Source organism: Chiloscyllium plagiosum, unplaced genomic scaffold (genome assembly GCF_037043375.1).
Source record: "Chiloscyllium plagiosum isolate Xiang-an unplaced genomic scaffold, Cpla_swu_hap1 HiC_scaffold_23, whole genome shotgun sequence".
In the NCBI taxonomy this organism is placed as follows: domain Eukaryota; kingdom Metazoa; phylum Chordata; class Chondrichthyes; order Orectolobiformes; family Hemiscylliidae; genus Chiloscyllium; species Chiloscyllium plagiosum.
Window position 1 is genome coordinate 17,416,695 of NW_028270161.1, and position 27,765 is coordinate 17,444,459.

At 43.9% G+C, this 27,765-nt stretch overlaps 1 protein-coding gene across 1 annotated transcript in view; it reads left to right on the plus strand.

The window, feature by feature from the left end:
- The window catches only part of col7a1l (collagen type VII alpha 1-like), a 432,947-nt gene that overhangs the window by 248,714 nt on the left and 156,468 nt on the right, over window positions 1-27,765 (plus strand). Inside the window, exons 75-78 of the mRNA XM_087999395.1 lie at window positions 59-184; window positions 11,016-11,087; window positions 24,182-24,217; window positions 25,635-25,694. Coding sequence (XP_087855521.1) covers window positions 59-184; window positions 11,016-11,087; window positions 24,182-24,217; window positions 25,635-25,694 — 294 coding nt within the window. The remainder of the gene's footprint in view (window positions 1-58; window positions 185-11,015; window positions 11,088-24,181; window positions 24,218-25,634; window positions 25,695-27,765) is intronic.

Sequence of the window (27,765 nt, forward strand, 5' to 3'; positions counted from 1 at the left end):
AGTGAGACAAAATTCTTAAATGTTATGTGAATGTAAAGTTGTGATTTATTTAAATTAGGGAGAACCAGGGATATCAGGCCCTCCAGGGGCTCAGGGTATTCAAGGCATCCCAGGTAATACAGGTATACCCGGAATCCAAGGTGCAAGAGGTTCTCCAGGAGTGCCAGGACTCCCAGGAGTAAAGGTAAGTAATAAAATAAATTACACATCTAATTTTTTGTTTGAACCTGTCTTCACACTCTCCAATCTTTCTCACTGCGTGTGTGTGAACCTACCAATGGATGTTTTGGTAAATAATGATACCAAGAAGTGTCTGCAATTCTATCGGAAACAGGAGAGAAGAATAACGTTTAAGTGGATCGTTGTATCATCACAACACTTAAAAATGTTTAGCAGCTTGTAAAATCCATTGAGGAAATCAAGGACCTTTCCTTTGATGGTGCAATCCAGTCAAACAATGTTTCTCAATACATCCTTCAATCAATCTTTCTCTTCAGAGACACATTTGATAATAAAGTCATTTTATGTGTTTGAGCTCAATGATCAAAGCTTGATGAGGTGATGGTCTGTGGGAGGAGGTTCTCTAGTATTTGGATCCTAGTAGAGTCATTTAGGTTATGCAACCTTTCAATCCTCCTATTCAGGCCAACAATGTGCTTTTCACCTTACTGGCCCAAGTGGATCTCTTGCCATTCTTGCAAAGTCCTACTCACACTGTCAAATTTATGCTAATTTTTCAAGACCATATGACCAATGCACAGAATGGATAGGTGACTGTCTCCAATTAACTCTATAGGAAACCTCCTCCCACAGACCATCACCTCATCAAGCTTTGATCATTGAGCTCAAACACATAAAATGACTTTATTATCAAATGTGTCTTTGAAGAGAAAGATTGATTGAAGGATGTATTGAGAAACATTGTTTGACTGGATTGCACCATCAAAGGAAAGGTCCTTGATTTCCTCAATGGATTTTACAAGCTGCTAAACATTTTTAAGTGTTGTGATGATACAACGATCCACTTAAACGTTATTCTTCTCTCCTGTTTCCGATAGAATTGCAGACACTTCTTGGTATCATTATTTACCAAAACATCCATTGGTAGGTTCACACACATGCAGTGATAAAGCCACACGTGACATCACTTCCGCCCCTCATATCATCGCTGATGCCACATGCTCAGTGACTTCCGCCACCCCTACTGCCGTGGTCACCACCACTTCCGCCCCCACCAGAGCCACTCACCTGCATTCTGCTGACATGCCCCCCACAGACCCCACTGTCACGATCCCCACCCCCCAGAACTCCGAGGGAAACACTACCCCTGCTCATGACTCCACCCCCATTCCCCCCACCATCACACCCACTCCAGTTACAGGTTCCGCCCCCACTCCCAGCTCTACACCCACACCAGATGCCAGCTCCCAGCCCTGCCGAGTTTTCACCATCCCCCCCAGACCTCCCCCTCAATGAGGTCGAACGATCAGTCCTCAGCAAAGGACTCGCCTTCATCCCCCTCCGTCCACGCATCAATGAATTTAATACATGCTGTGATGTCAAACAATTCTTCCGTCGCCTCCGCCTCCGAGCTTACTTTCACAATCAGGATTCCCACCCACCTTCTGAGGACCCCTTCGCATCTCCAACACACTGCATCCACCTGGACACCCCACGCTGGCCTATTACCTGCCCTCGACCTCTTCATTTCCAACTGCAGCCGGGACATTAACCGTCTCAACCTGTCTACCCCCTCCCCCACTCCAACCTCTCACCCTCACAACGCGCAGCCCTCAAATCCCTCTGCTCCAATCCCAACCTCACCATCAAGCCAGCAGATAAAGGGGGCACAGTGGTAGTCTGGCGCACTGACCTCTACACTGCTGAAGCCAAACGCCAACTCGAGGACACCTCTTCCTACTTCCCCCTCGACCATGACCCCACCCCCCATCGCCAAACCATCATCTCCCAGACCATACAGAACCTCATCACCTCAGGAGATCTCCCACCCACAGCTTCCAACCTCATAGTCCGGGAACCCCGCAATGCCCGGTTCTACCTCCTTCCCAAGATCCACAAGCCTGACCACCCTGGCCGACCCATTGTCTCAGCATGCTCCTGCCCCACTGAACTCATCTCTACCTACCTCGACACTGTCCTATCCCCCCTAGTCCAGAAACTCCCCACATACATTCGAGACACCACCCACGCCCTCCACCTCCTCCAAGACTTCCGTTTTCCCGGCCCCCAACGCCTCATCTTCACCATGGATATCCAATCCCTCTACACCTCCATCCGCCATGACCAGGGCCTCCAAGCCCTCCGTTTTTTCCTCTCCAGACGTCCCCAGCAGTACCCTTCCACCGACAATCTCATTCGTTTGGCCGAACTGGTCCTCACCCTTAACAATTTCTCCTTTGAATCCTCCCACTTCCTCCAGACCAAAGGGGTAGCCATGGGCACACGTATGGGCCCCAGCTATGCCTGTCTCTTTGTTTGCTACGTACAGCAGTTGATCTTCCGTAATTACACTGGCACCACTCCCCACCTCTTCCTCCGCTATATTGATGACTGCATTGGCGCCACCTCGTGCTCCCGCGAGGAGGTTGTGCAATTCATCAACTTCACCAACACATTCCACCCTGACCTTAAATTTACCTGGACCATCTCTGACACCTCCCTCCCCTTCCTGGACCTCTCCATCTCCATTAATGACGACCGACTTGACACTGACATTTTTTACAAACCCACCGACTCCCACAGCTACCTGGATTACACCTCTTCCCACCCTATCTCTTGCAAAAATGCCATCCCATATTCCCAATTCCTCCGCCTCCCAGGAGGACCAGTTCCAACACAGAACACACCAGATGGACTCCTTCTTTAGAGACCGCAATTTCCCTTCCCACGTGGTTAAAGATGCCCTCCAACGCATCTCGTCCACATCCCGCACCTCCGCTCTCAGACCCCACCCCTCCAACCGTAACAAGGACAGAACGCCCCTGGTGCTCACCTTCCACCCTACCAACCTTCGCATAAACCAAATCATCCGCCGACATTTCCGCCACCTCCAAACAGACCCCTTTCCGCCTTCCGCAAAGACCGTTCCCTCTGTGACTACCTGGTCAGGTCCACGCCCCCCTACAAACCACCCTTCCATCCTGGCACTTTCCCCTGCCACCGCAGAACTGTAAAACCTGCGTCCACACCTCCTCCCTCACCTCTATCCAAGGCCCTAAAGGAGCCTTCCACATCCATCAAAGTTTTACTTGCACATCCACTAATATAATTTATTGTATCCTTTGCTCCCAATGCGGTCTCCTCTACATTGGGGAGACTGGGCGCCTCCAAGCAGAGCGTTTTAGAGAACATCTCCGGGACACCCGCACCAATCAACCACACCGCCCTGTGGCCCAACATTTCAACTCCCCCTCCCACTCTGCCAAGGACATGGAGGTCCTGGGCCTCCTTCACCGTTGCTCCCTCACCACCAGACACCTGGAGGAAGAACGCCTCATCTTCTGCCTCGGAACACTTCAACCCCAGGGCATCAATGTAGACTTCAACAGTTTCCTCATTTTCCCTTTCCTCACCTCACCCAAGTTCCGAACTTCCAGCTCACCACTGTCCCCATGACTTGTCCGGACTTGTCCTACCTGCCTATCTCCTTTTCCACCTATCCACTCCACCCTCTCCTCCCTGACCTATCACCTTTATCCTCTCCTCCACTCACCCATTGTACTCTATGCTACTTTCTCCCCACCCCCACCCTCCTCTAGCTTATCTCTCCACGCTTCAGGCTCACTGCCTTTATTCCTGATGAAGGGCTTTTGCCCAAAATGTCGATTTCAAAGCTCCTTGGGTGCTGCCTGAACTGCTGTGCTCTTCCAGCACCACTAATCCAGAATCAGGTTTCCAGCATCTGCAGTCATTGTTTTTACCTCTAGCTAATAGCCTGTTTTGTTAATTTTATTGTGAACAATTGGCATGAACTCAAAGTAAGAATTTGATTAACCAGGAGATTAGAATCTCCTCAGTTGGGGACTGCATACTGTGTGCTGGTAAAATTAAAAAAAAATAAGGATTTGATCTTGCATTCATAGTGAGATGAAGAAGAGATGTGTAAAACTTTGATAGCAGTCCAAATTCAAAGGGATTATGCATAATTAAAGGTGTGTCTGGAGTGGTTGAGGGAGATGTTGTTTAAGTATTTTTAAATATTAGTTCTTTGCCAAGACTGTGGAGGTAAGGAATAAGTTTCAAGCAAAAATAGATTGAGAATAAATTGAATGTGGAGGAGGAGAAAGAAATCAGGGATGGAACAAAATTAATTTGGTGCTCTTCAGATTATTCCATCTGCTTTCTGAGAATAGTCAGAATTGCAATGTAAAACAAAATTAAACATTAACAAGTGTCTATGATACCTGCTGTTCTGATTGATGGCTAGTAAAACAGTTGTATTGCTGCATGTGGCACACATTCAGGACACCAGCTTAAAGAATAGCAGTGGACCCTTCCATTCAGAAGGTAGTGAAATAGTTTAATGCTTTGCACAGTCACTGGATGCCATCAACTGCATTTGGATTTCTCGGGACCTCCAAAACACAGGAAACATTTAACCCTCGTAAAATTAATGCCTCCACTCCATGGTCCTAACCAGTCTCTTAGAGTAACCAATCCCAGACTTTGCAAATAATCAATCCCAGAAACCAGTTTGTATCTTAAACAAATGATTTAGCAATCTATTAACAATATAGTCACTTTAGCAGAGCAAAATTAAACAAGGTAATCTAAATGATTGTTATTTTAAACCCAAAATCTTTTGTTTTCAGCCCCATTTACAAAAGACAACCAAACATAATTCAGGGATATATAAAATAAAATAATAAAATGGACAGATTACTTAAGTGTTTGTGGGCAGCACGGTGACACAGTGGTTAGCACTGCTGCCTCACAGCGCCAGAGACCCGGGTTCAATTCTCGCCTCAGGCGACTGACTGTGTTGAGTTTGCACATTCTCCCCGTGTCTGTGTGGGTTTCCTCCGGGTGCTCTGGCTTCCTCCCACAGTCGAAAGATGTGCAGGTTAGGAGAATTGGCCATACTAAATTGCCCGTAGTGTTAGGTAAGGGGTAAATGTAGGGGTATGGGTGGGTTGCGCTTCGGCGGGTCGGTGTGGACTTGTTGGGCCGAAGGGCCTGTTTCCACACTGTAATGTAATGTAATCTAATCTAATCTAATAAGGCACTGTTCTGGAGGCATAGATGATGGTTTCTTCATGGATTCTCTGAAGATGTTGATCAAGGTTTCCTTTACAGTTCACTTAGATAAAGGCAGTAATACTTCTAACTTAGTTTTCTATTCCATGAGCTGCTAATAAGAGTTTATGCATGGAGAGAACTCATACTGTGAAAACGTTCCATTTTTGTCCCTATATTATAATTTAAAATCTTTTACAAGAAACTTGTCCCTGAAAATTAACTGTGGGAATTTTACTGATTATTCAGATATGTGGTGGAAATGTAGTAATTAAGTTCAAGGAAAGATTTTTGCACAAAGTTGAAAAAGTCACAATGTCTTTAATGAGACTATCTTGATGTAATTGTCAAGGCGACTCACGTTAATTCCTTCATGCTGATACACTCATCAGCCAGTAATGTTGAGAAATAAAAACCATTTAACCTATTGACTGCATAATGCACATACCTCAATGGTGTACCTTAAGATTCTTCATTTTGAGTCATCAACCACTTCCTGTTATCAACAAGAACTGATAATTTAGCATTGAATTCTCTCAGGCAGAGATGAAATATTTCTTAATGAAAAAGTTCAGGAAATTGTTTAATAGCTTCAGTGAAGCTGCTGAGGTTGTATCACTAATTTATTTGTTACATAGGGTGCACTTTTACCAGGGTTTGAATGGTGAGATGAGTGGTAGAATTGGGCGAGATGTTTGGTGAGGTCGATTCGACCTCAATATCGTCTCAACGCCTCTTGTTCCCTTTTCTCAAGTGATGTGGCAAGATTCTCACTAGCTCCCAATTCACAATAATTATTTCTTGTCAAATGGTTTACTAACAGCCAATGTGCCACAGGTTCTGATCTTTCCAAACTTACCTTACAAATTAACCATCGCAAAAACCTGACTTGGAAACAGAGTGGGTTAGGGGTGGGATTCAGCTCGCCACTTGCTCCAAAACATTAATGTTGTCTACAAACTGGAGAACAGGGCACAATACATTAGCACCAACTGAAGCAACCTTCCACGCCGCCATTTCCGCCACCTCCAAACGGACCCCACCACCAAGGATATATTTCCCTCCCCTCCCCTATCAGCATTCCGTAAAGACCACTCCCTCCGTGACTCCCTCATCAGATCCACACCCCCCACCAACCCAACCTCCACTCCCGGCACCTTCCCCTGCAACCGCAGGACGTGCAAGACTTGCGCCCACACCTCCCCCCTCACCTCCCTCCAAGGCCCCAAAGGAAACTTCCATATCCGCCACAGATTCACCTGTACCTCCACACATATCATCTATTGCATCCTTTGCACCCGATGTGGCCTCCTCTATACTGGGGAGACGGGCCGCCTACTTGCGGAGCGTTTCAGGGAACACCTCTGGGACACCCGGACCAACCAACCCAACCACCCTGTAGCTCAACATTTCAATTCCCCCTCCCACTCCACCAAGGATATGCAGGTCTTTGGACTCCTCCATCGTCAGACCACAGCGAAACGACGGTTGGAGGAAGAACGCCTCATCTTCCGGCTCGGAACCCTCCAACCACAAGGGATGAACTCGGATTTCACCAGTTTCCTCATTTCCCCTCCCCCCAGCCTGTCTCAGTCAAATCCATCAAATTCAGCACCACCTTCCTAACCTGCAATCTTCTTCCCGACCTCTCCGCCCCCACCCCAGTCTGACCTATCACTCTCACCTTGACCTCTTTCCACCTATCACATTTCCGACGCCCCTCCCCCAAGTCCCTCCTCCCTATCCTTTATCTTAGCCTGCTGGACCAACTTTCCTCATTCCTGAAGAAGGGCTAATGCCCGAAACGTCGATTCTCCTGTTCCCTAGATGCTGCCTGACCTGCTGCGCTTTTCCAGCAACACATTTCCATCTCTGATCTCCAGCATCTGCAGACCTCACTTTCTCCTCGAAGAAAGTAGTGGACCAGGCTGTTTCCCATGGATGGAAATGTGCTGTCTCAGCATGCATTCACCTGTCACTTAACCACATGAATTCAGTGTATATACTTTGCCTTGGTCTGCTGTGCCTTGAATTTACAATAACATTCAGGTAAACAGGCAGGTAGCTTTACAGCAGTTATCTTGATTACATCAGTGTGCCACATCACTCTAGCATCTGCACCATATTTCTTCAGTGTTCGTGTCAACACACAGCATCTGCAGCAAGTGGTGCAAAGAATGTGAAATTACAGGGGAGTAGTCCACAGTGAGGTCAATGGGAGTATCTATCTGTCGGAGGGCCTAACACAGTTCATTAAAAGCAGTCTCCCATATGTCAGTGTCAGGCTTCAGCCACAGTCAGGCCACCAGTCAGTGTGGCAATACACAAGTGAAATGTGCCTCCATGCTGTACGGAGTAGGTCACTGTCGGTCCTTTGTCTCCATAGTGATACATTGTTATCCATGCTGCTGAGGTATCCAGGAAGCAATACTGATGATGATCGCTCCAATGTTTCCCCATATTTGTCCATGAAGTTTATGGGGCTCTCCTTTTTGAGAGATGGGCTAGTTCTTAGCAGGATGGTCCATCAATATAGAAGGCATTGCTTGGTTGAGGTGTTCATTGCCTGGTTAATGTGACAGTTATAGTTGCATGACAAGTGTTACTTATTTGTTATGGACATCATCTCTTGCAACAACAAAAAAGGGGGAAATAGGTAAGATATAAGTGGGTATGGCTGTTAGGGGTGGTGCCTGTGAGGTAAATTTGCTGAGATGTTCCAACGGACTGAGGAGGCAGTATGAAGGTAAGGGAGGATGGAGGTAAGGAGAGCAAGTGAGGGAAGATGTTGCATGAAACAGAGAGGGTATCAGAGCATAAACTTTGGTGGGAGGACTGTGCAGTGACAGGCAGTGGAGAGGCAGTGGAGAGCAAAATATTACATTTATTCTGGTGGATCAGAAAAGATCATTGACCTTCTTCTTGCATTGTAGCCTAATTCTCCTCACCCTGGGGATGGCACTGATTTTGGTGATGATCTCCAGCCAAATTGGCATGGTCTGGTGACATGGTCTCCATTGCTGGTTCTCTAGGAACAGAACTCCTCTCCTCTGCACCACTCAGTCAACAAGACTTCTAGGTCCAGGTCCGAGAAGCATTGCACCACACTCCCTTTCTCTTTTGTCTCTCCTGATGCATAACACAGCCAAATAGCATAGCTTGCAGATGACAACTCAAGGCAGGTATGCAATGGGCCGTGAAAGAATGTGCAGCCCTAAGAGATTCTGGTCTTATGCAGAATGCTACAGGATGTTGAGTTCCTCTATTAACAGTGGGAAGGTGTGGCAGAGAGAGATTGTGATTCATGCTTCAAGGACTCAAATAATCATTCAAATGACAAGTTTGGTAGACATGGCAAGAAAACTCACTCAGCCCCACAGCGAGAATCACTCCATCAAGCTCAATACAACTCTCACTTGGCCAAAAAAATAGTAAGATTCAGTCCTCTGTCTCTGCAAATTCCATAAAAGATGCCATCTATCCCAGGAATGTATTAGTTTTCAGTTCATTCTAATCTGTCAAGTACCTGCACATTGCTAATTTCAAAGTGATTTGTGATATTCATTTGACCACAATAATTAGTTCATATCATCCACATCTTATCCTATATTAATTTAAAACAAGAACTTCTGAAAATAGCCATTAAGCAATTTGGCTATTTTCCTTCAATTTTAATTAGTCCATCACTGTGACTGAATCATCCCAGAACTCCTTTCCAATCAGCCCCTACACCCCAGGGACTGCAGCACTTTTAGAAGGCAGCGCATCACCATCTCTCCAAGGCAATTAGGGATGGCCAAAAAATGCTTGCCTAGCGAGTGACAATCACATCTCATGAAAGAATAATAAAAGGAAGAGGAGATAAGTAGAGATAAGAAAACACAAACGAACTGACTCATGCGGGGGGGGGGGGGGGGGGGTGCAATCAAGAAATATTTGTAAAAATGCTACTCCAATAATTTAATTTTCTTATAGATTATAGATTGGATAAATCAAAATGACAAGATAGCCTTGAGGGTGAAGTAATAGGGCGTATTGAGGATAGTTTCTTAAGTAATAATTCTGCCCTGTCCTCAGTCCGTTGGAACATCTCAACAAATTTCCCTCACAGGTACCAGCCCTAACAGCCATACCCACTTATATCTTACCTATTTCCCCCTTTTTTGTTGTTGCAAGAGATGATGTCCATAACAAATAAGTAACTTGTCATCTAACTATAACTGTCACAATAACGAGAGAACAGACTATTGTAGAACTAGTACTATGTAATGAGACAGGTTTAATTAAGAACCTCTTAGCAAAGGATTTGATTGCTAAGAACTATAATTAAAGCATGATAGAATTTCAAATTCAGTTTCGTATTTGGAATTCTCTACTGTGGGGATCAATGGAGATGGGTCATTACACATTTAAAGCTGACTTAAACTGATTCTTGATCAACGGGGAAATTGAGGGTTACTGGGGACAGGCAAAAAAGTAGATTGAGGCCATCATTAGATCAGCAATGACCTTATTAAATGGTGGAGCAAGCTTAAATGTCCAAATGACCAATGTTTACTCTTACATTTTATGTTCCACTGTTAAATCCAATTTATCTTGTTGGTGAGACAGTTGATGACAATTAACAAACTTTAAGGCTGCTCATCTATTGCATTAATCTTGTTTTGTGAACAATTCCACTCACGGGTCTGGGGACTAAGCCATTAGAATTCATATGTAAAAGTCTTAAATTATAAAATGCATTTGCTGTCATTTATTCGAAAATGTGGAGTGGGACTACTCTGTTGGAAATTTTCTACTTAGCCTGTTCAGGGATGTCATTACATACACTGGAGTAGGTAGTACTTGAACCCAGGTCTCCTGGCTCAGAGATAGGAACACTACCATTGTGCCATATGAACACTTTGGGCCAAAGCTATCATTCCTACTTCCCTAAACTGTCTCAGCTGCTTCTCTTAAAGTTATACTTTGTTAAAATTTAGAATTCTTAATTAAAATGCAAGATTTTGTGAGCAGGATAAGACCATTAATCTCAACAAATCTGTCCTTTCTGAATAGATTGATCCCAACTGTGAGTACTCTAGCCTTTCCAAAATATACTTCAGCCCCCTCATATGTGAAATACATTAACTACCTCTCAAACATATAAATACTGTCCATTTTAATGCTTTTAACAAACCTAAAATAATTAAGTTCAACCTGATTTCCCTTCATGGTTATAATTCACTATAACTTAATGTTTTAGAAAAAAAAGTAAATTGGAAGTATTCAATGACCATAAAGTGTGAGTTATCAGTATTGTTACATGTTTCCTCATATTTGTTTGAAGGTGTTGACTCACTCTGGGCTGTGCCCCAAAAGCAGTAGCAGCAATTGGATATCTTAATCAAAGGTGCAGAAATTAACTTTGTTCAAAGATACATGAGGGAGGGCACCGCTAATCCTGATCTAGTCTTGACATTCATAAATAGATATATTTTTAGCAGAAACAACAGGATAACAATCCAAAATCAAACTCTAACTGATGGTTACGTTTCCAAGTGGCTGGGCGGATGTGGCCAAATGCCCCAGTTCCCTACCCTGGGCTGAGATCAGCTAACTGAGCAGAATAGTGTTCAAAACTAGGACCTTCCTGACATGTATGATTCATGATAATGTAGCAACAGTGACCATATTCATCATGGTCACTCATTTATTTTATTGTGTAAATATTATTAACAGTGAACTAATGAATAAAATTAATATTTTTTTCTGAATAGGGTGTTCGAGGTAGAAGAGGCAAGAATGGTTCACCTGGACCACCTGGAAATATGGGGCCACCTGGCAGGCAGGTAAGTGTTTCATCTTCAGCCTGAAGGTTATCAGGATAATGGGTGCAGGATAGATCTGATGGGAAAGGAAGCAGCATTTTCTAATTCAACCATTCATGCATCAGGCATTTCTACTTCAGACATGGGATGGATATTAGGACACCGCAGGTGGAGCTGGAAACTAGGGGTAAGAGCCTTAACATCAGATGGTAGACAGTGGGGCTGTGCTCATCACCTACCTGCCTCTGCCTGTATTATACCAGTAGTAGAAGAGGCATAGTCATTCCTTCTTGCTGTTCCTGGTATTTAACCAGTAGTGAAGGCTGCTCACTTGTAGGCTGCCGGATGAAACCTGCTGCTAATCTGCAAGTTGAGGGTAATCCTTCCTGCTCAGACACCCTGTGCACAACAGAGGCCTATGCTACAATATAGTTCTCTCCAATGTTGCCCCCAGTCTTCCCCCACCAACTGTGTGTGCAGCTAAATTCCACCTTCCTGAACCCAGTCCTCCAATCACATCACTGGTCTTCAAACCAAAAGAGAAAATGCTGGAAAATCTCAGCAGGTCTGGCAGCATCTGTAAGGAGAGAAAAGAACTAACGTTTCAAGTCTAGCTGACCCTTTGTCAAAGCTAAAAAAAGGGGAGAAATAGGGAGGTATTTATACTAGGCTGAGATTTATATCACTGGTCTTTACAAACTAGAGTACCACCATTTGTCTTCAAATCCAGCTCGATCAATGATCATGAACCCAATGGTGCTGCTGGGACTGGAGAGTGGACAGCAACCATTACTACAAAGATTTCCCTCCATGAACCATGCTGAAACCATAAAGGAGGGTCTTCCTGTCTCTCATTACAGACTTCTAGTACTTACCTAACTGCCTCCTCTCACAGCTCCCCCTTTAAACACTGGTAGAGTGCAAGCAGGGAGTAGCTCTTAATTTGCCTCCTTAATTGGTTACCTGATGCCATTTAGCAGGTGGCCAATACAATAATAGTGCCACTCCTGAGAATATAACATGATGTGGGCTCTTGTGGTGGACTTGTAAGGTTGCTACCTCTGAGTCAGGAGATCAAAATTCAAATTCCACCCATTTCTGAGGCATATCACAGCATGCCTGAACAGGTTGATTAAACAAACTGTAAAGAGAGTTCCTGAAGAAGGGGTTATGCCCAAAACGTCGATTCTCCTGCTCCTTGGATGCTGCCTGACCAGCTGTGCTTTTCCAGCAACACATTTTTCAGCTCTGATCTCCAGCATCTGCAGTCCTCACTTTCTCCTAACTGTAAAGAGCACCTGTTAGGTTGTAAACAGACAGGATCAATGTTTGGGCTCCTGTGGTGTAGTGGTAGTGTCAGTACCACTTGACCAAAAAGCTTGGGTTCAAGTCCTACCTGCTCCAAAGGAGTGTCATCAACATGTCTGAACAGGTGCTTTTAAAATATGTATACCATAATGAAAAGAAGACAGTTGACTCACCTTTCACCCCTATTTCACAAGGTGGCTTGCCTCCTGTCCTATCTCTGGAGGGGAAAATTCAACTCCGCACTCAGCCATACTCACATACAATACCATCATTTCTGATTAGCCAAATTGTAATTGGAGTTGCCTACTAGATTATTTTAGGTACCTCTATAATTATTGTCCATAGATGCATTCCTTTCTTTTTATGGAGCTTCAACTGTAGGGTGGTTTGATATTACTGTACCTTGCTGTAGAATCTAGCTTTCTGTCTGGAAGAATTTTCTGCATTGGTATTTTTAAAACTTTTAATTGTGCTGAAATTCATGCAAATTCTGTGCCTGTGCCTGTGTTTGTTTACATTGGGTTTGTCAAGCTTCATTAAGCTAAACTGAAAATTCTACCCTTGGATAATGCAGACTGGTTGAAGCAAATAAAATTTTGAACAATTACTACTTACTCAAACCTTTGTTTCATTAATTACCATTTGAAGTAACATGTTGTAGAATCAAAGTTATTAGACATCCAGTATCAAACATAGTAAAATGGCAGTTGCTCAGAAATAACCAGAAATAGTGCTGCAAATTAGATTAGATTAGATTACTTACAGTGTGGAAACAGGCCCTTCGGCCCAACAAGTCCACACCGACCCCGCCAAAGCGCAACCCACCCATACCCCTACATTTACCCCTTTAACCTAACACTACGGGCAATTTAGCATGGCCAATTCACCTGACCCGCACATTTTTGGATTGTGGGAGGAAACCGGAGCACCCGGAGGAAACCCACGCAGACACGGGGAGAACGTGCAAACTCCACACAGTCAGTCGCCTGAGTCGGGAATTGAACCCGGGTCTCTGGCGCTGTGAGGCAGCAGTGCTAACCACTGTGCCACCGTGCCGCCAAATCTGTACTTAAAAATCTATGATATAGGAAGATAAAACATTATTCATCTCCTGCATTTTCTTTCTCTCCTGTATACTCACTATGCTCAAATCAAGTCTCATTTGTTCCTACTCCAACTTGTCTTTCCCAGCATCTCAAACCAAATGAGCTCTTTTTCCTCAAGTATACTCTTTTCTCTGCAATTCACAGGATTTTTAAACATAAACGAGTTAACTTTTTGGACTTGTCTCTCCATAGTTCACAACACCACACAGATAATGTTTTAAAGAGTAAAGTGAAAGCATCTAATCTACATCTACCATTTCAATGCCTTTCGTAATCATGAAGAACTCTATCAGAACATTTCTCAATGCTTTCTACAGAAAATATTCCAATATGTTCAGTCTTCCTTGATGGGAATAACATCAACTTTCTTCCTTCATTCACATTGATCTTTGATGTGCATGAAGCTTTTTCAGTACTCGAAGTAGGATCTGATCAAAATTTTGTTCAAGTCTAACAAAACTTCCTTGCTTTCAACTCTAATCCTTGAGAAATTTTTTTAAAAAATTGCTTTATCTACCATCACAAAATATTGTGATTGTGTAAACGTACCCAACATCCCTCTGTTCCTCTGGCCCTAGACATGATTTACACTGCCACAAATACTCGAGGGATGAAATTCCCCAAGGCCCTATTCATTGTAACTGGCGACTTCAACCAGGCCAATCTCAAGAGAATGCTGCCAAATTACCGTCAATACATCTCCTGCGCTAACAGAGGACTGAACATTCTGGACCACTGCTACACATCCATCAAAGATGCCTACCCGCTTCATCCCCTGCCCACACTTCAGAAAATCAGATTACAGCACTGTGTTCCTTCTCCCAGCTTACAAGCAGAAGCTGAAACAAGAGGACCCTTCATCAAAGAAAGTACAATGCTGGTCCAAGGCTATGGAAGACCATCTCTGGGGCTGCTTGGAATTAGTGGACTGGACAGTGTTCAAGTACTCAGCGGAAAATCTAGATGAGTATGTCACCACTGTCACAGACTTCATTAGCAAATGCATGGAGGACTATGTACCAAAGAAGTCAATCCAAGAGTTCCCCAACCATAAACCTTGGATGAACCAGACCTAATGAGGATGAGACGGTCAACATTCAAGTCAGATAACCCAGACCAATACAAGAAATCCAGATATGACCTCCACAAAACCATCAGGGATGCCAAGAGGCAGTACTGGACCAAGTTAGAGGCCCAAACCTACCAAACAAATACCCAACATTTATTACAAGGCCCAAACAACATTACGGGATACAAAATAAAGCAGATCAAGACAGACAACAAAGGTACATCCCTCCCTGATGCACTCAATGCTTTCTATGCTTGGTTTGAGTGGAATGTCAGCGGTGATGTAACGCTGGCCTCGACATCCCCAGACAAAACTGTTCCCTCAGTCACCACTGCAGATGTCAGATTGGTCTTTCTTGTAGTCAACCTAAGGAAAACAATAGGCCCAGACAGGGTCCCTGGCCGAACACAAATCCTTTACAGATCAACTGCTGAACTTATTCACCAGCATCTTCAACCTTTCCCTCCTACAAGCTGAAGTCCCCACTTGTTTCAAGAAGATCACCATCATCCCCATACCTAAGAAAGCACATGCAATGTGCCTTAATGACTACCACTCAGTGGCTCTGACCTCAATAATCATGAACTGCTTCAAGAGGCTGGTCATGGTCCACATCAACTCCAGTCTCCCAGCCTGCCTTGATCCTCCACAATTTGCCTACCAACATAACAGGTCAATAGCCAATGCCATATCCCTAGCCCTGCACTCATCCCTGGAACATCTCAACAACAGGGACACCTATGTCATACTCTGGCTCATTGGCTACAAGTCCACCTTCAACACCATTATCCCCTCCGGGTTAATCTCAAACCTCTGTGACCTTGGTCTCGGCGCTGCCCTCTGCTACTGCATACTCAGCTTTTTGACCCATAGACAGAAATCATTGCAGATAGGTAACTGCACCTCCTTCACAATAATACTCAGTACTAGAGCACACCACCCCCCCCCCCCCAACCAGGGTGTGCCCTCAGCCCCCTACTGTACTCCCTGTACACCCATGACTGTGTTGCCAAATTCCAAATGAACGCCATCCACAAATGTTCGCCGACGACACCACAGAGTAGGACAGACGTTTAACAAAGAGAAGTCAAAATATAGAAGGAAGATAAAGGGTGCAATGAAAACAATCTCTGTCTCAAAGTCAGCAAAACTAAAGAACTGATTATTGACTTCAGAAAGAAAGGTAGAGAACATACCCCCATCTACATCAACAGAACTGAGGTTGAGAAGGTGGAGCGTGTCAAGTTCCTCAGAGTGACAATAACCAACAACCTGTTTTGGACTTCTCACATCGATGCATTGGTCAAGATGGCACAACAATGCCTCTTCTTCATCAGGCGGTTCAGGAAATTGGCACGTCCATAAGGACCCTCCCCAAATTCTACAGATGTATCATTGAAAGCATACAGTCTGGGTGCTCAACGGCCTGGTTTGGCAACTGCTCTGCCCAGGACCATAAGAAACTACTCAAGGTGGTGTGCACATGGACATCAGACCATGATGGAAGCCGACCTCCCATCCATGGACATCATTTACATGGCTCGCTGCTGTGGAAAGACTGCCAATATCATCAAAGACCCATCACACTCCATTAATAATCTCCTACAACCTCTTCTGTCAGACAGAAGATACAGAAGCATGAACACTGCACCTACAGGTTCAGGAACTACTTTTTTCCCAGCTGTTATTGGAGTGATGAAAATAATGTTGATCTTGCTAACATTGATGTCGCCTAGTGCATGCTCTGTGCAATGCAACCTATATGCCTCTGTCTAAGTCTTTTTGATCTGTACATCCTTGTTTACTATGATCTGCCTTTAGAACATAGAACATAGAACATAGAACAATACAGCACAGAACAGGCCCTTCGGCCCACGATGTTGTGCCGAACTTCTAACCTAGATTAAGTACCCATCCATGTACCTATCCAAATGCCGCTTAAAGGTCGCCAATGATTCCAACTCTACCACTCCCACGGGCAGCGCATTCCATGCCCCCACCACTCTCTGGGTAAAGAACCCACCCCTGACATCTCCCCTATACCTTCCACCCTTCACCTTAAATTTATGTCCCCTTGTAACACTCTGTTGTACCCGGGGAAAAAGTTTCTGACTGTCTACTCTATCTATTCCTCTGATCATCTTATAAACCTCTATCAAGTCACCCCTCATCCTTCGCCGTTCCAACGAGAAAAGGCCGAGAACTCTCAACCTATCCTCGTACGACTTCCTCTCCATTCCAGGCAACATCCTGGTAAATCTTCTCTGCACCCTCTCCAAAGCTTCCACATCTTTCCTAAAGTGAGGCGACCAGAACTGCACACAGTACTCCAACTGTGGCCTAACCAAAGTCCTGTACAGCTGCAACATCACTTCACGACTCTTGAATTCAATCCCTCTGCTAATGATCGATAATACTCCATAGGCCTTCTTACAAACTCTATCCACCTGAGTGGCAACCTTCAAAGATCTATGTACATAGACCCCAAGATCCCTCTGTTCCTCCACCTGACTAAGAACCCTACCATTAACCCTGTATTCCGCATTCTTATTTGTTCTTCCAAAATGGACAACCTCACACTTGGCAGGGTTGAACTCCATCTGCCACTCCTCAGCCCAGCTCTGCATCATATCTAAGTCCCTCTGCAGCCGACAACAGCCCTCCTCACTGTCCACAACTCCACCTATCTTCGTATCATCTGCAAATTTACTGACCCACCCTTCGACTCCCTCATCTAAGTCATTAAAAAAAATTACAAACAGCAGAGGACCCAGAACTGATCCCTGCGGAACTCCACTTGTAACTGGGCTCCAGGCTGAATATTTACCATCTACCACCACTCTCTGCCTTCGACCGGTTAGCCAGTTTTCTATCCAATTGGCCAAATTTCCCTCTATCCCATGCCTCCTGACTTTCTGCATAAGCCTACCATGGGGAACCTTATCAAATGCCTTACTAAAATCCATGTACACTACATCCACTGCTCTACCCTCATCCACATGCTTGGTCCCCTCCTCGAAGAATTCAATAAGACTTGTAAGGCAAGACCTACCCTTCACAAATCCGTGCTGGCTGTCCCTAATCAAGCAGTGTCTTTCCAGATACTCATAAATCCTATCCCTCAGTACCCTTTCCATTACTTTGCCTACCACAGAAGTAAGACTAACAGGCCTGTAATTCCCGGGGTTATCCCTATTCCCTTTTTTGAACAGGGGCACAACATTCGCTACTCTCCAGTCCCCTGGTACCACCCCCGTTGCCAGTGAAGACGAGAAGATCATTGCCAACGGTACTGCAATTTCCTCTCTTGCTTCCCACATAATCCTAGGATATATCCCGTCAGGCCCGGGGGACTTGTCTATCCTCAAGTTGTTCAAAATGTCCAACACATCTTCCTTCCTAACAGGTATCTCTTCTAGCTTACCAGTCCATTTCACACTCTCCTCTTCTACAATACGGTCCCTCTCGTTCGTAAATACTGAAGAGAAGTACTTGTTCAAGACCTCTCCTATCTCTTCCGACTCAATACACAGTCTCCCACTACTGTCCTTGATCGGACCTACCCTCGTTCTCGTCATTCTCAGGTTTCTCACATACGCATAAAATGCCTTGGGGTTATCCTTGATCCTATCCGCCAACGATTTTTCATGCCCTCTCTTAGCTCTCCTAATCCCTTTCTTCAGGTCCCTTCTGGCTATCCTGTATCCCTCCACTGCTCTGTCTGAATCCTGTTTCCTCAACCTTATGTAAGCCTCCTTCTTCCTCTTTACCAGACATTCAACCTCTCTCGTCAACCAAGGCTCCCTCACACGACCATTTCTTTCCTGCCTGATAGGTACATACATATCATGGACACGTCGTATCTGCTCTTTGAAAAAGTTCCACCTTTCCACCACATCCTTCCCTGACAGCCTATGCTCCCAACGTATGCTCCTCAAATCCTGCCTTACAGCATCGTAATTTCCCTTCCCCCAATTATAAAATCTACCTTGTTGTGCGCACCTATCTCTCTCCATAACCAAGGTGAAAGTCACAGAATTGTGGTCACCATCACCAAAATGTTCACCCACTAACAAGCCCACCACTTGTCCCGGTTCATTACCGAGTACCAAATCCAATATGGCCTCCCCTCTGGTTGGACAATCTACATACTGCGTTAGAAAAGCTTCCTGGACACACTGCACAAACACCGCCCCATCCAATCTACTTGACCTAAAGAGCTTCCAATCAATATTTGGGAAGTTGAAGTCGCCCATGACTACGACCCTGTGGCTTCTGCACCTTTCCAAAATCTGTTTCCCAATCTGTTTCTCCACATCTCTGCTGCTATTGGGGGGCCTATAGTAAACACCCAACAAGGTGACTGCACCTTTCCTATTTCTGACTTCAGCCCATACTACCTCCAGAGGCAGATCCCCCTCAAACTTCCTTTCTGCAGCCATTATACCATTTCTAATTAGCAATGCCCCCCCCCCCTCCTTTTTTCCCACCCTCCCTAATCTTACTGAAACACCTGTAACCAGGAACCTCCAACAGCCATTCCTGTCCCTCATCTATCCACATTTCCGTGATGGCCACAACATCGTAGTCCCAGGTACCGATCCACGCCTTAAGTTCACCCACCTTATTTCTGATACTCCTTGCGTTGAAGTATACGCACTTGAGCCCATCTCTGTGTCCGCAAGTAGTCCCTGTCAGTGCTACCTTCTCCACAGCCTCCCTACAGTCTTGGGCATCCTGACACACAGCTAGCTTACTTGCTGGACTACAAGTCCGGATCCCATCCCCCTGCCAAATTAGTTTAAACCCCCCCGAAGAGTGCTAGCAAACCTACCCCCCAGGATATTGGTGCCCTGCTGGTTCAGGTGCAACCCGTCCTGTTTGTACAGGTCCCACCTTCCCCAGAATGCAGTCCAATTGTCCAAATATCTGAAGCCCTCCCTCCTACACCAGCCTTGCAGCCACGTGTTCAACTGCACTCTCTCCCTATTCTTTGCCTCACTGTCACGTGGCACCGGCAACAACCCAGAGATGATGACTATAGCTCCTAAACAAAGCTTTTGACTGTACTTTGGTATACGTGACAATAAACAAATCAATCAATCAATCAATCACACTTAGTGTGGTAGAGTCATAGATCACCCACCCCAGGGAAACGACCTTGTCTATTTACCATATCCATGTCCCTCATGATTTTATAAACCTCTATAAGGTCACCCCTCAGCCTCTGACACTCCAGGCAAAACACCCCAGCCTACTCAGCCTCTCACTATAGCTGAAACCCTCCAACCGCTGAAACATTCTTGTAGCCATGCTGTGGAGGTGCCAGTGTTGGACTGAGGTGGAAAATCACACAACACTAGGTTATAGTCTAACCAGGTTTAGTTGGAAATATTAGCTTTCAGAGTGTTGCTTCTTCACCAGTTAACTAGTGGGGCAGGATCATAAGACATAGAATTTATAGCAAAAGATCACAGTGTCATGCAATTAAAATGATATATTGAACAAACCTAGATTGCTGTTAAGTCTTTCACCTTTTAGAATGGGGTGCAGGTTTCAGTTAATTAATGTGTAAATTCCAGAACCTCTTTTAAGTCACATTCTCACAATAAGGGTGGCACGATGACTCAGTGGTTAGCGTTGCTGCCTCACAGCACCAGGGACCCAGATTTGATTCCACCCTCGGGTGACTGTCTGTGTGGAGTTTGCATGTTCTCCCTGTGTCTGCATGGGTTTCCTCCCACAATCCAAAGATGTGCAGGTTAGGTGCAATTGGCCATGTTAAATTGCCCACAGTGTTCAGAGAAGTATAGGTGAGGTGCATTAGTCAGGGGTAAATGTAGGGTAGGGGGAATGGGTTACTCTTCAGAGGGTTGGTGTGGACTTGGTGGGCCAAAGGGCCTATTTTCACACTGTAGGAATTGTAATAACTTAAGGTTTTATTTTTACAAAGTGACATCTCAGTTCAGACAATATATTAAAGGTGTGAGGTTAGAGTCTGTCTATATCCCAATCTTGAGTCAGACTGGTTCTATTTCTGAAGTATGATTTTATAAAATGTTTTGTGGATTGACTGCCTGCAGGTTGTGTGCTTTTGAGCAAAAATAGAATGTATCTGCAAATCAGGGATGGCCTCAACTAGGCCCTTGGGTTCATGTCACACTAATTACATTTAATGACCCCACGACGTGATACATTCTCACACAGACCTCTCTCATACACACACTTTCTCTCAGATATACACACATACAACCCCCACATTCACACCCACACACACCCTCTATAGGCTTATACTCCATCACACTCACGTACACTCTCTACCAAGCATGCACATACGCAAACACACACTCTCTCATACGCACTCACAATCACACTCTCTCTGTCTTCCCCTCACATGTGCATGTGTGTATGCGCAAACACACACACACACAGAAGTCAATGGAGTGAATTTGGAATTGCAGAATTGTATTTGCAGATACATTCTATTTTTGCTCAAAAAGCACACAACCTGCAGACAGTCAATGCAGGCAGTCAATCCATGTAACATTTTATAAATTCCTTCTTTGGAAATAGAACCAGTTCGACTCGAGATTGGAATATAGACAGACTCTAACCTCATACAATTAATACATTATCTGAGGTGAGCTGTTACTTTTTAAAATAAAACCTTGAGTTAACTCAAGAATGCAACTTAAAAGAAGTTCTGGAATTTACACATTAATGAACCGAAACCTGCAACCCATTCTAAAAGATGAAAGACTTAACAGCAATCTAGGTTTGCACATTTCACAGGATGAAAAACTCATGGAACACCGGGTAGACAATATTATGTAAAGATGTTTTCACTGGTCTGACCACTGGTAAGAGGACATTAGATCTCTTGGGATACTGCTGCCAGATTCTTGGATCAAAACTCCCATGAGTTGTGACTGATTAATTTTTTGACCTTCTTGGTCATCTGCCATGTGACTGTGGCATCTCTCTTCATGTCTATCTACACTACTAATATATCCAATAATGTATTCATCGCTATGGATCCCACCGATTTGTCTTGTCTTCAGTTTCCAAAAACTTACATTGCAGCAAAACTGTTGTGAAGCTGCCCTTTGAGAATCAGCCTGCCTTTACAAAGAGCAGGCTGTCTGTCCTACATGACTGACAAAATAATGCTGCCCTGTCCTCCTGTTATACACCAAATTCACTTTCAGCATAAGAACAAGAGCTGAATACATAACAGAGAGCAGATTTCCTGATGAAACTTCAATTCTGCTGCTCTCAGATGCTGCCTGATCTGCTGTGCTTTTCCAGCACCACACTCTCAACTCTGATCTCCAGCATCTCCAGTTCTTACTTTCTCCACATAACAGACAGCACCACAATCATTGAGATGAGGTGGAACAAATTTGTGACATCTTGTGCTTGAAAATCAGGGCAAGTTCATTTCTAGCCAGGAATTATCTAGGTTGATGGAAAGATAATTGCTGGGATGAATTAATAGTATTGTGTTGTATTGAACCAGGCAGAGCAACAATATTCAAGACTAATCTTGGATCTATCCTCATGTACCTGATCTCAGTTAACAATTGGATTGCTCACATAAATAAGACAATTAAACAATAATATTACTGTACTCATAAATAAGTGAGGTGGAAGAATCACAGTAGAAGAAATTGGCAATAGGCTTATATGCAAAGAAGGATGACTTTTGTAAAATATCAAAGGCTGTCGTAAATAAACCCACAACCGATCAAACACCTCTAACACAGAAGCAGCAGTGAACATATCATTATGTTTGTGACAAACTGTGTCCTCCCTATTAATTTCTTTAGTCTGTAGAAATATCTTAGTGTAGATCCAAAAAGAACGGAATCAGTAACAAAGAATGCAGGTGACAACAAACTGGGGATACAGGGAGGGACTGTAACAAAATGCAGGGCGGCACGGTGGCACAGTGGTTAGCACTGCTGCCTCACAGCGCTGGAGACTCGGGTTCAATTCCCGCCTCAAGCGACTGACTGTGTGGAGTTTGCACGTTCTCCCTGTGTCTGCGTGGGTTTCCTCCAGGTGCTCCGGTTTCCTCCCACAGTCCAAAGATGTGCAGGTCAGGTGAATTGGCCATGCTAAATTGCCCGTAGTGTTAGGTAAGGGGTAAATGTAGGGGTATGGGTGGGTTGCGCTTCGGCGGGTCGGTGTGAACTTGTTGGGCCGAAGGGCCTGTTTCCACACTGTAATGTAATACCCAGCAGCATATTCAGGCACTCAGGATTCATTCCTAACATTCAGATAATCTGTTTCACCCTCATGCAGTAATCAGTGCTGTCATTCTCACTGCCTCCATAAATCTCCAGCTATTCAACTATGGAAGGCACATCACAGTGTAACTGTACACAATCACTGACATTTTGTCACACAATTGAAAAGAGTAGACCAGGGCTAGCAGAGAACAGGGACACGTAAATCTCCTGAGCCATACTGAAGACATAATTCTCTATATCATGGTGCTAGCTTCTCAAAGGGCTGCAGCATTAGACATTCTAAGGGAATTGAGGGTGATTGCGTGCTCCTGCTTCATGCCCCTTCTCAACCCCCTACACACACAAATTTAGATGACTTTTTTTTGTTGTTTTATATAGTGTTAGGTATGTGTGACCATGTAACTTCTACTTTCCACCTGGACACTTTCTGTCAAGTCAACCTTCCCTCTGAGTTCCTGCTTTCAGATGTTCAACAGCTGTCAATTGTCAACCCCCAAGAGAGGAAAAGTATAATACAACTGATGAGGGTTCATTACTTAGTCTGACACTCATAGCCACCAACTTAGACATGGCACTAAACTTAACTTGAAAGCTTCTATCATGGGCACATTAAACCAACATGTGTGGGCTTTAACCAGGATGTGCAGAAAGGTGGCTCATTTACCAGCTAAACGGAAGGAGATCTTAATGGGGTTGCACATCATTACACTGAGTGCGTTGCTTGCCCTGCCAGACAGCCTTCTATCACTGACAAGGAGTGGCTCCAACTTGACAAAGGAGATAGTACAGTGTTTGCCATCTCCACACCTCTGCTCCATTTCTCTGTCATCCTGCAGAACTACAGGCACTGGCACTGCTGTCTCCATTCTTCTCCCTTCTTTTGTGTCGCAAGTCACCTACTCATCTCCATTCATCACAAAGATGCAGAAACTCTCTCTGGCAAATGCAGGAACTTACCAAAACTTTCAGGTACTTTACAATGGAAATGGTCCAAAAATCTAACAGTCCAGCAGTATGTTACTCTTTAAATAACATGACAGCAGGGTTCAGTTTCCTTCTGCATTTTTTAAAAAATAAATTGATAATCAAGTGCTGCCTGGACCTATGCTGAGCAGAAATCACGTCCCCCAGTTGATCTGTGCGGTGTCATAATAGCTCCATATTGATATGTTCCATTGTGCACAGCAGACACAATAACATGGGCTATATCTCAGAGCACATTGTGGTGGGCCACTTGTAGTAGCCAGCAACTCAGTATATCCTCAGGAAACCTGGGTAGATCTTTATGATGCTACATCAGTTAACCAAATGAGCATTTGTGCCTGCAGTATCTATTTCCCATAATGAAAACATTTTGTCTTCCTTTCTAACTTTCAGGGTCTTCCAGGGAAAGCTGGCAATAAAGGTTCGAAGGTAAGTTAATTTCAACCATTTTCTTTCTATTTTCCATTCATTAACAGCTTCCAAGCTCCAGTATGGATTATGATAACGCCCGGTAATGTCAATGAATGAGTGAACCAGAGGCATGTATTGATAATTCTGGGTTCAACCCCTATTCTTGCATTTTAAAAAATGGAATTCAGGACTTTAAAAGTTGTTGTCAGTGAAAGTCCCCATTTAGCAGCTGGAATGCTATTTAAAAACTAGTTTACCAAGTCCCTAATGAGGAAAACCACCATTCCTAACCAGTCTGCTTTGAATTTTACTACATGCATTCTCACAGACAAAGTGTCACCTCTTAACTGTCCTCTGAAGGGCCTAATAAGCCATTCCGTTGTGTCAAACGACTAGAAACACTTAGATTACACAGACTATAGTGATTCAAAAAGAAAATTAAAAAATAAGAAAAACTTGGGATGGGAAATAAAATGCTGGAGATGCCAGGAAAGCACACGTCCCAGGAACATACTTGTTTTCAATGAGGTAGGTTTTAAAACTATGAATCCAACCTGGAAGGAAAGTTGATACCAGACATGAATTTTAGGAGACAACATTTTGATTGGGACTTTAATAGAACCTGGACTTCTGTTTCCAGTCTTGGCTGGAAATAGGAGAGTGGTCTTTCTTATTCTGCTTTCAGGCAGATTAAGAGCCAAAAAGAGTTAAAAGATTGAAAAAAGAAGGAACAAGTATTTTTCAATCCCCTTATTTCTCTGATAAGTGCTCAGCTTAGTGAAAATCTAAGATAGCAGGTAGGGCAAAATTCCAAAATCATTTTGATCTATTTGATTGGATCACTTTATGTCTTGCTTTGTAGTCATCGCTGTTGCTTGCTCGGCTGTCTGTATTTGATCCATTATTTCATGATTTTCATTGCTGATCACTGCTTCCTCATTGAGTTGCAGTTTATTCTTGTTTTATGCACATGAAAGTTGAGCCAATTCGGTGCTTTTAAGACATAATATTGATATATTGATAAAAGCTGAAAAATGTGTTGCTGGAAAAGCGCAGCAGGTCAGGCAGCATCCAAGGAGCAGGAGAATCGACGTTTTGGGCATAAGCTCTTCTTCACTCCTGATCTCCAGCATCTGCAGTCATCACTTTCTCCTATATTGATAAAAGGCAATATGCAGAACTGACTAAACAAGACACGTAAAATATTATGGTTACTCAAATAGATGTGAGTATGTAACCGGTTGTATTATTCAGTTCTAGGCCTGAAGTTCAAGCTAGACAGACCACTTACTTTCATGTGCTATCAAATTCAGAGTGAAGAATTTTTAACATTGTCATATTTTACACTTGATTAATCAAAACATTGTTAGTTATACTTTGTTATTTTGTAATTAAAGTTGTCACAGGGGTGTTGTTTTATTATTGCTTATAACAGGGTGACATTGGACTGGGGGCCCGAGGACCAAGAGGGAGCCTAGGCATTCCTGGTCGTAGGGTAAGATACTGAGATTCTTTGGTTTGGTTCTCCCTCTCTTGTTCTTCCTCTAACTCTTGCTTTAACTCTAACTCTAACTATCTTCAGGCCTGCCCAGACCTTTTTGAAGGTCCTTTTTAAATTACTGCCTAACTTTCTATATTCTCCCTTCAGAATCTCATCCTTTTCCCTTCCTGTGTCGTTAGTTCCAATGTGTTCAACAACATCCTGCCGGTCCCTTTCCCCATTGAGAACATTCTGCACCTTCTCTGAGATATCCAGGGAGGCAACACACCATTCTGATTTTTCGCTGCGAGCTGCAGAAATGTCTGTCTATGCTTCTCACTAGAAAGTTCCCTATCACAATCGATTGCTTGGAACCTGACGTATTCCTCACTACATTAGAGCCATTCTCGGTACCAGAATCTTGGTTGTTCATGCTACATTCCCCTGAGAGTCCATCTGATATGGGCCATTTTGTTCCTCCTTTAGCTATGGCCCATATTAGTGTTGCACCCACCAGATTGTGATCCTGAGCAAAATCTTGTCGGATTACCCATTGAGGTGAGTGTGTTTGTGCTGGTGGAAGGTGGGAAGGAAGGACTTGACAGTCCATCCTCTGAGGTTCATAATTTTTCTTCCCACAAGGATTGGTTGTGGGGTTGGTAGAGATGGGTCATGAACAATGGATCTTCTTTTTGTTCAGAGATTTCAGGCAAATTATATGTTTGCATTATGAGCTTTAATTTCGACATTAATGCTTGACATATAAATAAGACTAGCAAAATTAGAGGCTTTTTCACCAGATGATATCAATTCATCCTTTAACACAGGCATTCTCCTTGTTCAGCTGCTAGCTCAGCAACCTGCTCTTCAAATGGGGACAGGAGCCTTATGTCAAGTATCAATCCCATATTCACCCTTATTATGCAGGTTCTTCTCTGGTGGAAGATGAAAAGCATCAAGAGACATTAACATGGGTACATGAGCATTCACCTGTATTTTTGTTAAAGAGTTCTGGATGAAAGGTGATTAAATGTCATCAAAGAATTATAGTTTATAAAAAGCAATAAATCATTGTATGAAAGCATGCTTGATGTATCCAGGAGGTGTTCATTCCAAAACCACATTTTGTGATTGTGTCCTTGTCACTTGCAAGCCTCTGGGGAAAAGCTATTAGATGTGATTGGTCTGCTAATTGTGAAGAAAGGTTAATGAACTGATGGTGTCTCAGTGTTGTAGCTCCTTTTCTGTTTTAAAGTGAATCCTGGCAGATGTGTAAGAGGCAGTACCACTGTGGTAGCTGCAATGAAGTAACAAACATTGATCACACATGAGGCATGTGATGGAGGTACCAGGCATCCAATCTTGTATCTGACAGTCCTCTGTAGTGGTAACCTTACAATATTAATTCACACTCATAGGGCATAAAGCATCAAATAAATAGATAGTATATACCCTGACAGGGGACAGCAGATTATTCATCCTCTTGTAGTACAGGAGCCAGGTACTCTTGAAGCACCCAGTGGCTATCTCTGTCCAAGCTGCCCTTGTCAGCCAGAACAGCCTCCTGTTGTCATCTCTGGGGAAAGAGTTTCCCTTTTCCTGGGTATTTCAAGATAACTCTAGGGAGGTGTGATTAAAGTGCTGCTTTTTGTCAGATCTCTGACATTTCGAAGGGTGGTGGGTGTTTGTAGATGTAGCTAGATCAAGATTGAGTAATGCAGCTGGGTTGGAAAGAGTGAAGTGCTGTCCACGTGACCTTTAAATATGGCACCTGGAAGATCCTGCAGGGTGCAGAACCTCCTGTCCACTTGCTCATAAAATTTGCCATGTTACCTGTGAGTGCGAATGCAATGAGCTGAGGAAGATAGAATCATGTGAGAAAATGTGAAATCCCCACCTTCCGAGCAGAAGTGTCTCCTGCTTTTTGGCTCATTTCTCAAAAACACGTTATTTTGCCCTTTTGCTTAGTTTTTACCTTCATTCCTTTTTTTCTCTCCATCCACCTCTTTCTCAAATGAGAATGTTGTTATGATCTGGATTTTCATTGTACAAAGCAACTTAGCCAAATTAAATTGATCTGAAGGGG